This window comes from Mauremys reevesii, linkage group 15 (genome assembly GCF_016161935.1).
Source record: "Mauremys reevesii isolate NIE-2019 linkage group 15, ASM1616193v1, whole genome shotgun sequence".
Taxonomy (NCBI): Eukaryota; Metazoa; Chordata; order Testudines; family Geoemydidae; genus Mauremys; species Mauremys reevesii.
The window spans coordinates 19,516,563-19,532,069 of record NC_052637.1 but is presented as its reverse complement, the minus strand read 5'-3'; the positions used below and the strand labels follow the sequence as shown (position 1 = coordinate 19,532,069).

The window sequence follows — 15,507 nt, the reverse complement described above, 5'->3', positions numbered from 1 at the left end:
ATACAGCCCATCCCCCCCGGTGTCACTCCCAGCCGAGTCTCTGCCGCTCCCTCAGGCAGGCGGGGCCGGGGCCGGGCCGGCGGCGAGGGGCGCTGCCCGCGGGCGGTGGCCCGGCGGGAGGGGCGGGCTGGGGGCGCGGCCCGGGGGCGGCTCGCGCTCGCTCGCGCTCGCTCCGCACTGCCAGCGCCGGGCGGGAGCTCCGCGGCGCAGCATGTCGGGCTCGCGCTGCCAGACGCTTTACCCCTTCTCCGGGGAGCGGCACCGGCAGGGGCTGCGCTTCGCCGCCGGGGAGCTGCTCACCCTGCTGCAGGTGCCGGACGGCGGCTGGTGGGAAGGACAGAAGGAGGACGGGCTGCGCGGCTGGTTCCCGGCGAGCTACGTGCAGCTGCTGGAGGTAGGAGCCCGGCGGCACCGAGTGCCTAGCGCGGGAGGCTCGGGCCGCGGGGGAGTGCGGGGCAGGAGGCGATTGCGGGGAAGGGGCTCCGGAGAGGAGTGCGGGGGTTGGGGATCAGGAGAGAGGAGTGCGGGGTTAGTAGAGGAAGGGGGGAGTGCCGGGGTGGGGGGAAGGGGATCAGGAGAGGAGTGCACGGAGGGAGGAGTGCGGAGTTTGGGGAGCAGGGGAAGTGTGGGGTTTGGGGAAGGGGAGCAGGAGAGGAGTGCGAGGTTTGGGGAGCAGGGGAGTGCAGGGTTGGGGGAAGGGGATCAGGAAAGGAGTGCGGGGTTTGCGGGAAGGGGATCAGGAGAGGAGTATGTTGTGGGGGGGAAGGGGAATCAGGAGCGTTGTTCAGGGTTGGGGGAGTGTGGGGTTTGGGGAGCAGGAGGGAGTGTGGGGTTTGCGGATCAGGGGAGGAGTGCAGGGTTTGGGGAGCGGGGGGAAGTGCAGGGTTGGGGGGAAGGGGATCAGGAGAGGAGTGTGGAGTTGGGGGGGGGGAGGGGATCAGGAGAGGAGTGCAAGGTTGCTGGGGAAGGAGATACTTGAATATCAACCTAGGCACTAGAAGGGAAGGGCTGCACAAGTGGGGCCCTGTGATGGAACGTACATGAAAAACGCGAGGTGCTGTATGAATCTATGCAGGTGGCTAGCTCAGGATGGAGCTGTTGCCCTCCCGAGACCCTCTGAGCATTTGCCACTGGCTCTGCTCACACTCCCTAACCTGTATGCAGGGCTGAGCCCTGTCAGAGCAGTGTTGCCAGTTGGGGCCCAGCCCTTCCCAGCACTGGGGGAGAGAGGACACCTGGTGTTAAGGCTCTTGTTAAAGTTGCTAATCACCAGTTGTGTGTTTGTTAATATCACTTTTCACAGCAAGTCCTGGCAAATTAAGACCTGGATGGGGTGGGGATGGAGGCAGCGGGGGGCAGGGAAGATGGATGCAGGGCTGGGGGAGGCAGCAGAGGCCAGGTGCAATGGACGGGGGGCCCCGGCTACCGCATGGTCGGGGGGTGAGGATTGGTGGCTGGGGGTCAGTACCCGCTGCTGTGTGGTCAGGGCTGGGGATTGGCATCCACTGCCAGGTAGCCGGGGGTTGGCACTCGGGGTCCACATTTGCTGCCACATGACTGCGGAAGGGGTAGGTATCGGTGTCCAGGGCCAGCATCCGCTGGATCCCGGGGTTGGCACCTGATGCCATGTGACCAGAGCCAGGGATTGGCACCAGTGGCCAGCACCCACAGGAGCTCAGGGTCGACATCCAGGAGCAGTGTCCAGTGTCAATGGCCAGGGCTGGGGATCGGAGTGCGTGGCCGGGAGTTGGCGCCTGGGGCCAGCAGCCACTACCAGGGATGGTGCTTGGGGTCCACACCTGTTGCTGTGTAGCCAGGGCTAGGGGTCAGGATCCAGAGCCAGCACCCGCCGGAGCCTGAGGCCAGGGATCTGCACCCAGGGCAGGCAGCCGGGGCTGGGGAGCTGCACTCGGGGCTGGCAGCTGCTGGAGCCCAGGGCCAGCACCCAGAATCAGCGACCATGGCTGGGGTTTGGAGTGTGCTGCTGGGGATCAGCACCTGGGGACAGTGGCTGCCACCGGGATTGGGGGTTGGCACCACAGGCGAGAACCAGGGATTGGAGCCTGCGGCTGCGCTGCCAGGGGTCGGAGCCTGAAGACCCGTGGCTGAAGGCCAGGGCTGCGAGGCCAGAGAAGAACTGGGGGTCAGCGCCTGAGAGCCTGCTGTTGGCGCCTGAAGCCCCATGGCTGGAACCCTGGTCTGCAGCCAGGCTCCCTAAGTCCCCACCACCCAACCACACCAGGGCTAAAGCGTGAGCCCCACTAAGTCCCCCTTCATCCCAGGTAGAGAACTTACCTTGCTCCTTCAGAGTCGTTCCCCACCTGTCTCCAGAGACAATGCAGGGTGGCGCATCCAGGAGCAACAGGGAGGGAGGGAGAGGGGCTGATGCTTTGCATGCTCTCATGGCAGCCGGGAAACCCCCTGGTGGCCGCATGCGAGAAATGCTCATTCCTTTAAAACCTTTTCACCTTTGGTATGTTCCACACCTTGCTGAAGTCATTAGTTGCAGCCACGGTGCAATGCAATGATATCACGATACCCCAGTAATACAGTGCTGGGAGCTCACCATGGGCATTTATTCAACTCACGTCTGCAGTAAAGCTGTGTTTCACAGTGCTCTGTATGAGACCTTTCCTCCTGGGTTAGGGAGCCTCTCAGTTGCATCTGCTGCATAAGTATGTACCCCTCAATGGTGAGCTTGTTCGCATCCAGATCCATGCCCTCTGGTCAGACCTGATTTGCCCTGGGTTCATGATAGTGTTATATAGAGTCTTGGTGTCCATGTGACTTCCTGCTTGGTTAGAAATGTGTGTCTCTTTTCCTGGCTAGTGCTGCATATACTAATAATGACAACCCGCCACTAACACAAGAACTCTGTGGTGAATGGAAACACCCCCTTCATAGCAGGTATTTCCATCTTTGTCACTAACATTGATGTTTGCTTCCACCACCCCAGATCCAAGCTGTCTTCAGGGCTGTCCAGTTTCAGATTTTAGTCCTACACTGAAAACCAGCCTCAAGTACACCTCACTACCAAGCACTCATGTTATCTGATTTGCAATAGCTAAAGAGCTGCTGAGAAATTCTGAGAATTGTGTGTCTGTGTGTGGTGGTGTAAATATAGGAGCTGAGTTGTGTGGCCACATGTGATCCTGGGAAGCTCCCTCCTTTACCCATGGCCCTGGTGTAGGGGGTGAGCTGAGGGCAGAAAAAGGCTTGGCCCCAAGGACCATTCTCATTTATGCCAAGGACTGTAGTGGCCCCTTTGAAGGGTGTAGAGGCGATGTACAGTGCTTGGGCTGTGCTGTGATATGTCCCAAGGAGCTGTCACCTGTTGTGTCGGATTGTTTTCTAGGAAGTATTCCCTTCAGAGCCGAATAGTGATGTGATTAGGGTTATAGATCGGCTTCTCTATGAGGAGAAATTTATAAGACTGGGACTTTTCAGCTTGGAAAAGAGGCGACTAATGGGGGGATATGTTAGAGGTCTATAAAATCATGAGTGGCATAGCGCAAGTAAATAAGGAAGTGTTATTTACTCCTCCTCATAATACAAGAAAAAGGGGCCACCAAATGAAATTAGTAGGTAGCAGGTTTAAAACAAACACAAGAAAGTATTTTTTCATGCAACGTACTGTCAACCTCTGGAATACCTTGCCAAAGGGCGTTGTGAAGGCCAATACTATATAATGGGGTTCAAAAGGGAGCATGATAGATTAATGGAAGATAGGTCCCTCTATGGCTATTAGCCAGGATGGGCAGGAATGGTGTCCCTAGCCTCTGTTTGCCAGAAGCTGGGATTGGGTGACAGGGAATGGATCACTTGATGATAACCTGTCTGTTCATTCTCTTTGGGGCACCTGCCATTGGCCACTGACAGAGGACAGGATACTGGGCTTGATGGACCTTTGGTCTGACCCAGTATGGCCGTTCTTATGTTCTTACGTCCTTGAGGTAGCGGAGTGTCTCCTATTTGTGTGTGTTTCATACAGGGTGGAAGACATTTACACAATAGCAGTGTCTCAAGGGGCTTGTTTAACAGTACATTTCAGTGTCTGCTTTTCTGATTTGTGTTTAGCCAGAAATCCCTTATATAAGAAGCAGCAGCAGCAGCATATGCAAATTTTGCTTCACTGAAAATTGTCAGCACTTTTTATAGGCACTATCATCTCCCCTAGCTGCAAATCTTTGCGTAGAGCTGAATGTGTGTTCCAACAATGCTGGAGATGGCTTGGGAAGCTGCCTTGGCCAGCAGCCAGCTATGGACCAAGAACTTCCCCATTATTTTGCCTTCATTGGGTGGCACTTCCACATATTGATGTAAAAAGCAATATAAGGCACTTGTAGGGCCTCTGCGACCTGTTTGTCAGCTGTCTAAGGGGCACACACTTCTCCATGTTGGCTCTTTCAGAGGGAAGTAATAGCACAAAAATTTCTGTGTGGAGTGGAAAGTGCAATGGTTATGTGGCTCCATTCCTGCCTTTTGCCACTCATATCCATCTTATTGCCCTCTGCAGCCTCAACATACTGGCTGAGTTGCAGGTGGCCAAGGAAAAGGACGTGGGAGACAGCTTCTGCCCATGACATATGACTTAGGGCTGGTCCACACTAAGAAGTGGGGTCGAACTAGGGTACGCAAATTCAGCTACGTGAATAGCGTAGCTGAATTCGAAGTACCCTAGTTCGAACTACTCACCCGTCCAGACGCCGCGGAATCGAAGTCCGCGGCTCCAAGGTCGACTCTGCCACCGCCGTTTGCAGTGGTGGAGTACCGGAGTCGACCGCGGCGCTTCCGGAGTTTGAACTATCGCGTCCACATTAGACGCGATAGTTTGAACTCCGAGAAGTCGAACTCACCGCGTCGACCCGGCTGGTAAGTGTAGACTAGCCCTCAGTTACCAAAGAGTTTAAGACTTATGTAGGATCCTAAGGAACGATGCATGCTGTGCCTGGAGTCTCTGGTACTTTGGGCAGCAGTAACTCTCTCATCACAATGTTTTCAGTCCAGGGGCTGAAAACACCTTACTGTCAGGGAGACCAGCCATTGCAGTGTGACTGGGGGGTTTATGGCGGGCACAGGCCAGCTGAAATGTATGGCCCTGAGCCTTGACAAGAATTGCAGTCTGTCCGTGGGCTGGCTGCAGCAGGAAGTAGAAGGGAAGAGCACAGGACCCCACTGGTTTTTCTTCTGACCTCTTTTATCAAAGAGAGAGAGAGAGGATGCATGCAGGTCTGAGGAGAATATATTCAAAAGTGCCTCATTGACGTGGGAGCCTGACTACCACTGGCTTCCAATGAGTCCCAGGCTACTAAGCACCTAAGTCATTTCTGAAAATGGGTCTTGGGCTCCCAAGTCACTCAGGTGCTTTTGAAAATGTTCCACTAAGCAACTGTCTGAATGTGCATTGAAGCAAAGCCAACGGCTTGACAAAGGCAGGGCCAGCCTGCCGAGAAAGGTAATCTCAACAGAAGCAGATATCAGGAATTCAGTCCTGTCTGCCCTGGCCTGCCAGACGCAAGGCACAGTAGATTTATCTGCTAAACTCTACAAACCCAGCATAATCCAGGCAAAGAACCAGGGGAGAATGAGCAGCCATGCTGTGCTCCTGGGATGTGTGTGGCCACAGCTTTCAGACACTACAGTGTTCTGTGTCTTTTAGCAAGAAAAAAATGTGGAATAAATGTCTTTATCAGAGGTGCTTTGATATCATGATGATGGGTTCGGTATAGGAACCTAAATAGCGCTGAATTGTCCGGATAGTTCATATAACAAGACTTAACCTGTTCCTTCTAAAAATTCCACAGGTTAAATTTCCAAAAAATTGTTACACAATATGTGCAAACGATCCAGCCCGTGGCCCAGCTTTGGGTTTCTTAGTATGTTCAAAGGTTTATAATAAGGTTTCAAACTCTTTCACAACAAATCAGTCAAATTCGCTTCAGATTAATCATTATTCCTTTATTTGGAGTTCTTTAAAACACCATCCCCATTCCCATCCTAAGCTGGGGCCCCCTTGAAGGACAACAAAACGTACAGACAAAACCTGCTTTATATTCAGCAGCAGCCAACATGATCTTCTACACAAAGGAACCAATGAAGAAAAAGAATCCACCCTCCCAAAAAAATCCCTCTTGAGCCCTAAGAGCCCCATGAATAAGGGTGGTCCTTCCAGTGTGCTCTGCTGGCTCCAGCACCATGGGTCGATGACAGACTATGCAGGGAGAAGGCTACAATGCTGAGGGCCCCTCATGGAGAACACGCTGTTGGCAGCTCCCTCTTCCACACTGAAGGGAATCCAGTTGGAGCATTCAATTATTTTCAGCTATGGCAAGGTGGCACGGGGGGAGGTGTATCTCAGTCCCAGGCTCCTAAGCACCTAAGTCACTTCTGAAATGGGTCTTGGGCTCCCAAGTCACTCAGGTGCTTTTGAAAATGTTCCACTAAGCAACTGTCTGAATGTGCATTGAAGCAAAGCCAACGGGAAGCGGGGTGGCACAGGGGAGGTGTATCTCAGGGGTGGCACGGGGTGGGTGGCACAGGGGAGGTGTGTGGCAGTGTGACATGGGGGAGGAGTATCTCAGGGAAGGCCACCTGGCCACAGGCAGTGGCAGGAGAGATGGTCTGTCTCCTCCCCTTGCTGGCAGGCTGGGGCTGGAGGAGCAGATTGTCCCTACCTGAGTCTCTCCTGCAGACTGAGGTTACAGACAGGCCAGTAGCTGGGTCTGGCAGTGCCGTGCTGTGCTGACTGGTTGCAGGGAGCCACTTGCCCTGCATTCCCGCTGGTCTCTGTGCAGGGCAGGAGCTGGGCTGTCCCAGCTGCCCTCCTGCTGTTCCAGCATTAGGGCTCTGCAAAGGGTCAGAGAGTGCTTGCTGTCTTCTGCCTCTCCTTGGCTGCTGGGATTGCTGTTGTCTCCCCATCTCCATTGGCTGAGGGAGGAGGCTTGCCTGTCAACAGCACGGGGCTCTGTGGTAGAGCCCTGGGGCGAGCTACAGCTGCTCACGGAGTTATTTTGGGAAAGTTCTCTGGCCTGTGCTGTGCAGGAGGTTGGACTGGTTGATCACAGTGCTCCCTTCTGGCCTTAGACTCTATGAATGTTATTGGGTGAAGGAAAGCTTCCTCTGTTGCAGTCATGAGACAGGGCTGGAGGTGAATGGGACTACATGTAGGCTGGACTAACTGTACAACCGCCTTGGCTATGCAGTGTGACTTTGGAGAATTTGGGAGACCCAGGATTGTGTGCAGTTCTGGGCAGCTGCTTTGTGTCCTGCCCTGTGCTCTGGTACTCAGCTTGTTTTTACTGATCATGTGGGAAGCTAATGATCCCCTCCAGTTCAACCTACAGAATCGGAGAGGGCAGCGTACAGAAGGGGGAGTGAGGGCAGGTATACGATTGTCAATTGAACAGAACCGTTATATAGAAACGACTGTGGCGACATCACTACCCATTCCAGAAGCATTAGTTGTAGGGTATCAGAGGGGTAGCCGTGTTAGTCTGGATCTGTAAAAGCAACAATGAATCCTGTGGCACCTTATAGACTAACAGACGTTCTGCAGCATGAGCTTTCGTGGGTGAATACCCACTTCTTCAGATGCATCTGAAGAAGTGGGTATTCACCCACGAAAGCTCATGCTGCAGAACATCTGTTAGTCTATAAGGTGCCACAGGATTCATTGTTGCTATTAGTTGTAGGGTTCAAGGAAATGAAAGTATTAGAAATGAAAACTCACCAGGGACTGAAATTCAGCCTTGGCATTTATGCAACAGAGATTTTCAGAATGTTGATAAAACCAAACCAAGCCATTTTACTAAGGATCACCATGGAGAAAATGCTCAGCACTAGAGGAAGAGCAGTCCCTGCCCACAAAGGTTACGCTCTATGGGCTCGAGCCTGCTGAGCTGGTTAAGTAGCCAGACGGTGGCACAAGGTCAGCAGCTCCTAGGCAGCCTCAGCATAGCGATTAGCTGCTCCTGATATTACCAGCTTTAGTGAAGTTAAGCTACTTTGCTCAGTAATTGTGTGGATCTGCAATTTATGCCAGATTAGAAATACTTACATAGAGCTGAGTTCAAATTCCTCCTATGCCACCAACTTATTTCATGAATGTGTCCAAAACACTTGAACGCTCTCTCTTTAATTTTTCCTATATGTAAATATGGAGGGAAATGATGCTCAGCTACCTTTGCTTCCATTGATCTCCTACGGATTTATAAACCAAGTGCTGTATTAGTGATAATGTTATCATCATGTTCTCAAAACACACGCATTTCCCTTCACTTTGATAGCATCGCAGCATTCACTTCTTGTGTTAAAGCACAGGCAAGCCAGAGCACAATATATCGGAGTAATGTGGGGGCAGCTGGGCATGGTGAGGGTGACTCACAGTGCTTTCAGGAATATAGCATAGCAAACCTTTGCATGATAGCATGGGTGAGGTCTAATAAGGATTTGTAAGTGGCCAGTGACAAGTCATAGCCGTTTTTGCAATGGCATTCTTGGATTTAACTGGAGATTTTATAGTATATAAATCAGAGCTATTGAAGTGCGATGGAAATACTAGGATACAGTTGGATCCCAGACATGTAGTGGGTATGCTGCAGATCCCAGGAAAATGTGCAAGGGTTTGTTTAGAGGAAGCAGTAGTTAAGATTGCACAAGCATGTCCATTGTGATGGGTCTTTCCCCAATATCTTTAACTTTAATCTTTCAGTCTGAAACTTCGCACATTCTGCACATTGAGCACAAATCAATCAGAGGCTCTCATGTTCAAAGACAGTGGGGAAAATGCTGTTTTGCCATTACAAAAACAGTTTTTGCTCCATATTTTTAAGGGTCTAAGGCCCCAGTAGGACATGACAGACACGTGCCATTTGTACAGTTGTGGTTCCCATGTCATATATGTGGCTAGCACTGGCCTGGTGAAAATTGGTACTGGCCACTGACCCATTGACTTTGCGTGCATGTGCCTATGTACTCCGGGTGAACAGATCCATGAACAAATATGAAGGGGCTCCTACATGCTGGGTGAAGGTCTCTTTGGGAGACCGCTTACTCCTTCTGTATGAGGTGAGAGCTCTGCAGGAGCCTGGATTTGTGTGTGCACAGCTTGTGCAGGTGACAGTAAACTACCACTCTGTTGCAAATAGTTACACACAGTGGAATTTATTTCTTTATTCACTTTTGTAAACACATTAGGAAACTCCATCAAAAAACTACATGAACATTAAGATTGCAAAGTGATGCACTTGAAAGTCCGGAAATGGCAAAGATCACTTCTGCAGCCTCAATTCTGCCACGTGTGTGTATGTATTAGGATTAGGGTGCACTCTTTAAATAACTTGATCAGAGATTATTTTCTGACCAGATTGACCTGTCTCACACACAGGGAGTTTGTGTAGCAATGAGGCTGGGGTCTAGAAGAATACTGCCTCATTCAGCAAGGGTCAGTGAATGAGAGAAGGTTCCATTTGGCTGCTGCCTCATTCAGTGCAGTAGGCTGGTGGTATATGGTGGCTACACATTGGACAATAAGTGTACAGATACACATTTAAAACCTGCTTCAGTCCCTGAGCTCTGTCTCTCTTGTACACTGAATGAGGCAGGAGAAACTAGTATGTGGTCATGCAGTTCAAGACTGTATCATGCACATATACAAAGTGGCATGGGCGACCCTAGTGCTGGCCTGTCCTAACTTTGAGTGCCTGAATTTGCAACTTTAACAGCATTAATTGCATCTAGCTATCTATATGTGTAGCACCCCAATCCACCCAATTACCTCCTTTAGTGCCCATCTCCTTACTGGTTCTGATGGACAGGGCTGGCTTCATCTGGATCCCACCTCCAGTTCAGCAGGGTGTAATTTCCTTATTTTCTTCCCATATGAACTTATTTGGTGGTACCTCCACCCCCCTTGCTCCTTTCTGTCAGGGTCACTGGGGCAGGTTGGAAGAAAAATTCTAACTGCAGGCTACCCCCTGCTTTCTTGCCACATAGTTAGAGACTCCCAAGAAATAACACCAACACATACAATATATTCAATAGAGTAATTATAATAAATGGGTTGTAAATATAACACAACAGGGTAAAACACAACTCTGAGTCACCGCTGCGCACACTGTTAACACTCATGAATTTCCCCAGTCACGTGATCTGAGATAGCGAGAGTAAATTTCAGTGTCCCATTGATATGCATCCTTGGAGGGACCCTTGATTGACCTGTGTCAAAGATATCTTCTGCAGCAGCAATAAGCAACTTGGGTGACTTGGTTCAGTCCTGCCCAAGGACTCACAAGTGGGATAAGAGGGTGAGCCCCTCTGCAGGTTTATAGGCAGCAGGTAATGAAATCCCCAAACCCTTTCCCCTGGTCTGAAGACACAGTTTAGGGAGCAGGGATCTCGCAAACAATTTCCCTGACTAGCTAAGTGAGTGATCCTTGGGTTCAGAGATGGCTCTGGACTCTTCAGCTACTGATAGTGGGCAGTTGTCCTCTTCATACAGGAATCAGGCTGCTTCTGTTCCCAAGGTTTCCCCTCTCCACAAAGGGGTGCAGAGCTCAGGTAGTAATTACAATAACTCTGCTAAAACTGCTCCCTCCAGATCTCCTACCCCAGCACTCAGCCACACGCCTAGCCGGCAAGCAGCCCTGAGATAACACCAGAGCAGCACTTGTCATGTGGTGATGGGTTTGTAGGCGCTGGAGGGCAATTCCCATGGTTGAGGAGGAATTTTCCAAAGAAAACTCTGTACACTGGGTGTTACCTTGAACAGGGAAAGGACCAAGCTGACGGGTTGCTGCCCAGCACCCAGAGGCCGGTTCTCAGGGGACCCTGATGCACCCTGAGACTCACCTACTCACCCACAGCCAGTCCTGAGCTTTCAGTGGCTGGCTCCAGACCCCCCAAAATGGCTTCTCCTCTCTCCCAGTGCTCCTGGGGATGGGCATCTCTCTGAGGACCTTCCTGTTGGTCAGAATAATTCTTCTTCCAGAGTTTTTACTTGTCAATCATTCAACTCTAACCCCCCACCCAGACACTGCTCCTCCTCTGAGCACACATAAAGCCCGGGAAGCTCCTTGGGGGTTACATGTGCAATGCTTTAGGGAACAATGGGAGCTGCTGGGTACTGATGTATTCTGAAAGTCTGGCCACTCCTTTTTGGTGCAGTCAGTAGGAATTTGCTTTCTGGGTTGATTTGAATTATATTTGTTTGGTAAATAACTGGCCAATCAGCATTAATGAGATGTAGTAGTCATAGACTATACTTTTGCTTTGATCCCTCCCACGGCTGTTTGCTTAGGTGAACATTTATTTAGTTTGCACAGCAATGGCATGTTATCAGGGCCCTACTTTCCTAAGTATGCACTTATGCAGGGCTTGTTTTTATCAGAGTGCGGTGCTTTGGACTGCACTGGCTGCTCTCAACTGACACGCTCATTGAGAGTGCAGAGGTAAGCTGTTCTTTTATTAGGGCAAACTCCCATACTTGTGATTTTAACTCTGCATTACAGCAGCATGGCATAGTAACCAGTTTCTGTGGGAATCTTTGGGAATTTTGCATTTGTTTTCATAGTGGACAGAATCAGGCCTGTAACTGAGTGTGGTGAGGGAGTCATGGATCATGTGTTATGGATTTCTGTACATCTGTCTGTTTGCAGTAAGGTGTGGGGTGTGGAGAGCACAACTGCTGAGCATGGAGGTCATTCATTCAGCACTGCTAATCTGCACCTCAGGGCCAGTGGCTGTTCAGCTGCTCACTGCACCACGGCCATTGTGGAGTAGCATACCACAGCGACGTGTGTTTATCTTGAAAAGTAAATGTATGATTTAATGGAGCTGGAATTTATATGTTTTGCCACTGTGTGGCTGAGTGTAAAACATTACCTGGTTAGGGGGTCATTGTGCAAGAAGCTTTGTGTATGAGAGAGACCTGGGATGATGCTACTAGGGCAATGCTGATGGGTGTGCTTGCAGGGCCAGCTGTATATTACACGCTTCTGCTGGCACAGCTCTGTCAGTCAGGGGGTGATCCCTGACCAGCACAGCTGTGCCAGCGAACCCCTAGTGTTGATGGAATTATAGCAGCAAAACTGCCTCTTTATAGCTTGTTTTGCTCAAGGGACTGGAATAAATGTATCAGTAAAAAGCAGAGTTTTGCTGATGTGACCCACACACCTTATGGGTGTGGTACTCTGTCCAACCTAGTGGCACCGAGACCACTTAGATCAGAGGTGGGCAAACTACGGCCCGCAGGCCACATCTGGCCCGCAGGCCCGTCCTGCTCAGCTCCTGAGCTCGTGGGTGGGGAGGCTATCCCCCGGCCCCTCCCCCGCTATCCCCTTCCTCTGTGGCCATGCCACCTCGCGGGCTGCATTCTGGGCGGCGGAGCTGCATGCTCCTGCCAAGCAGAGCGACAGTGTGTCTGGCTCCGGCCAGGCAGTGCGGTAGACAGACATGCTGCTCTGAGCGGCATGGTAAGTGGGCTGGGGCCAGGGCTGGGGGGTTGGATAAGGGGCAGGAGGTCCTGGGGAACAGTCAGAGGATTGGGAACAGGGGGAGTTGGATAGGCATGGGGGTCCCAGGAGGCCTGTCAGGGGGCGGGGATGTGGATGGGGTCGGGGCAGTCAGGGGCCTGGGAGCAGGGGGGGTTGGATAGGGAGTGAGGTCCCGGGGGGCGGTTAGGGGACAAGAGCGGGGGTGTGTGTGGATGGGTCGGGGCTTCTGAGGGGGGCAGTCGGGGCAGCAAGTGGGAGGGGGTGGATAGGGGTTGGGGGCCAGGCTGTTTTGGGAGGCACAGCCTTCCCTACCTGGCCCTCCATACAGTTTTGTAACCCCAGTGTGGCCCTTGGGCCAAAAAGTTTGCCCATCCCTGACTTAGATCTTAGACAGCAATTAATGAGTCTACTTTACAGCGTTAGCTAAGGGCCATGTGGCTTGTAGCTCATGCGGCAGAGGCTCATGCACTAAGCTCCAGAGATCCCAGGTTCAGTCTTGCCCGCCGATGACCATGGTCTGTGGATGTTACACTGGTATAAACTACGAGCACTTTGCCCGCATAGTACAGCTGTACTGGCAAAGCACTCCTAGTAACGATGTAATTTATATCAGGAAGAAAGTCCTTCGGCCAGTTCCCTGAACGAAATAAGCTATGCTGGTAAGAAGACATGTAGGGTATGTCTACACTGAAATGCTACAACGGTGCAGCTGCAGTGCCTCAGTGTACCACCTATGCCGGGTCTCCCATCAGTGTAGGTACTCCACTTCCCCGAGAGGCGGTAGCTAGGTCAACAGAAGAATTCTTCTGTCAACCTAGTGCTGTCTACACCAGCGGTTAGGTCAGCAATAGCTGCGTCTCTTGGGGGGTGGATTTTTCGCACCTCTGAGGGATGGGACGTAGCTATACTGATGTAAGTTCCTAGTGTAAACCAGGCCATATGCACCAGGGCTATGTCAGCAAAAACTCACCCCCCAGTGGACATAGGTATGCCAGCAAAACTTTCATGTGGAGACCAGGCCTAAATTACACCTCTTACCAAATAAAAATCACTCAGACAAAGCAGCCTAGAATCCAAAGGCCAGACCTGGGACTGAGCACTTCAGCTAGAAGATAAAGAGAGCTCTGCACCTGGTTCCTCCACTGCTTGGATCATAGCTGTCTTTGGTCCTAAGAGTACAGGCTTCCGTTGATGATCAGAGCAGAGCACTGTACACTGATTCCAGTGGTATCTCAGATTGTTTTGTAATTTAGCATCTTGAATGCTGGATGATAACACCTAGGGGGCATAGGAACTAGTAATCTGTCTTTTGTAGCAAGGCAGGTGTACATGGTGTATAGCAGGGGTAGACAACCTATGGCATGCATGCCGAAGGCGGCACGTGAGCTGATTTTCACGTCCTGGCCACAGGTCCGGGGGCGCTGCATTTTAATTTAATTTTAAATGAAGCTTCTTAAACATTTTAAAAACCTTATTTGCTTTACATACAACAATAGTTTAGTTATATATTATAGACTTAGAGAGAGAGAGACCTTCTAAAAACGTTAAAATGCATTACTGGCACGCAAAACCTTAAATTAGAGTGAATAAATGAAGACTTGGCACACCACTTCTGAAAGGTTGCTGACCCCTGGTATATAGGAACAAGGGAGTATCCTTTAGAATAGTTTGTGAGCCCTCTAGTGGCCCTTGGCAATCACTGTCCATTCCCAGAAAGCCATTTTATGGCTGGGCTGCTGTAAGGAGAAGCTTCAGCCTTGTCCGAAGGTGCCCGAAGCCAGCCCAGGCAGCAGTGTGTATGTATTAAGGCCTGGCATGCTGCATGCATTTAGTAAACATGGCACTTTGGGCTGCACTGTGCCCATGCGGTTCCGTTATATCATGTGTTGTGTAAAGACAAGAACAGGTTATGCAGATGGAGTCCTAATGACCAAACACTGAAACAGAGAGTGACTGTAAAGGCCTAGGGAATGTAAGAAGGAAACAGCAGCTTGGAACACTGGAACTGGCAGTAAACTGCTCATTTAGGAAAAATAGAAAAAGGGGTTAAAACATATGATGAATGGCTGGCCTGATGCACACCAACAACAGTTTCCATCAGACATTGCTCCAAAAGAGCAGGAAGCGTATCTCAAGGGTACCTGCTGTGTGTCACTAGAGTGGCATCTATGTAGCTCCAGTCCCATGTTCTCCAAAAATTATACAAAGGCCATTTGGGAATTGTAAGAGTGGAAGTCCTGCCAGAGGTTTTGTGTCCTGGCCAGGGATTGGTACGCAAACAGGAAATAGCGACCACTGTTAAGGTTGTCAGCAAGCACAACACATAACTAAACATGCTCTGTTGTATCATTAGGAGTGGCCAGTTACTCCAGGGCAGTGAATCCACGTAGACTGTGCTGGACTGTTTATGGGACAAATGTTTTTGTTTGCAGTAGATGCCCATTCTAAATGGCCTGAAATATTATGTATGAATTCCACTGGTTCCATGCTGATGGCGGAAGTATTCAGACTCTTGTCTAAATAGATGGGGGTTCCTGAACAGATTGTAAGTGACAAAGGAACTAATTCACATCCAAAGAGTTTCAGCTGTTGGTCAAAAGAAATGATATCAAACATGTCACATCAGCTCCTCACCATCCTGCCACAAATGGATTAAAAGGAAATGGAGGAAAGATTTATCCAAACATTCAAGCAACTGATTCGGGCCGGGTAAGGTAACTTACCACACAAGGTTATAGGAATGCAACCCATGCTACTACAAATCAGATGCCAGCCATGTTGTTTATAGATATAATTTAAGGTCTTGCTGGGACTTCTTAAAGCCTCATCTACAGAGAGACACTGGTAAGAAACAGAGTGATCAAATGGCCACAGCCATCCCTGATTGCACAGATTTCACGAGGGAGAAAAAGTCTCAGAAAGAGATGAGCAAAATAATTAATGGCAACCTGGACTTCTGCAGTATTCTTTTTGAGATGGGATGAACAGTCCTGCACATGGGATCCAGATGAGGCTG

General features: G+C 50.6%; 1 protein-coding gene across 3 annotated transcripts in view; it reads left to right on the top strand.

Moving 5' to 3' along the window:
• Positions 1–205: 205 nt before the first annotated feature.
• Positions 206–15,507, top strand: part of GAS7 (growth arrest specific 7) — a 222,686-nt gene continuing 207,384 nt past the window's right edge. For 2 of the 3 annotated variants that reach the window (XM_039501440.1, XM_039501438.1), the window contains exon 1: positions 206–394. In XM_039501440.1, the coding sequence (XP_039357374.1) occupies positions 212–394 (183 nt within the window). In that variant the 5' untranslated portion in view covers positions 206–211. The remainder of the gene's footprint in view (positions 395–15,507) is intronic. The other variant, XM_039501439.1, reaches the window with a different exon arrangement.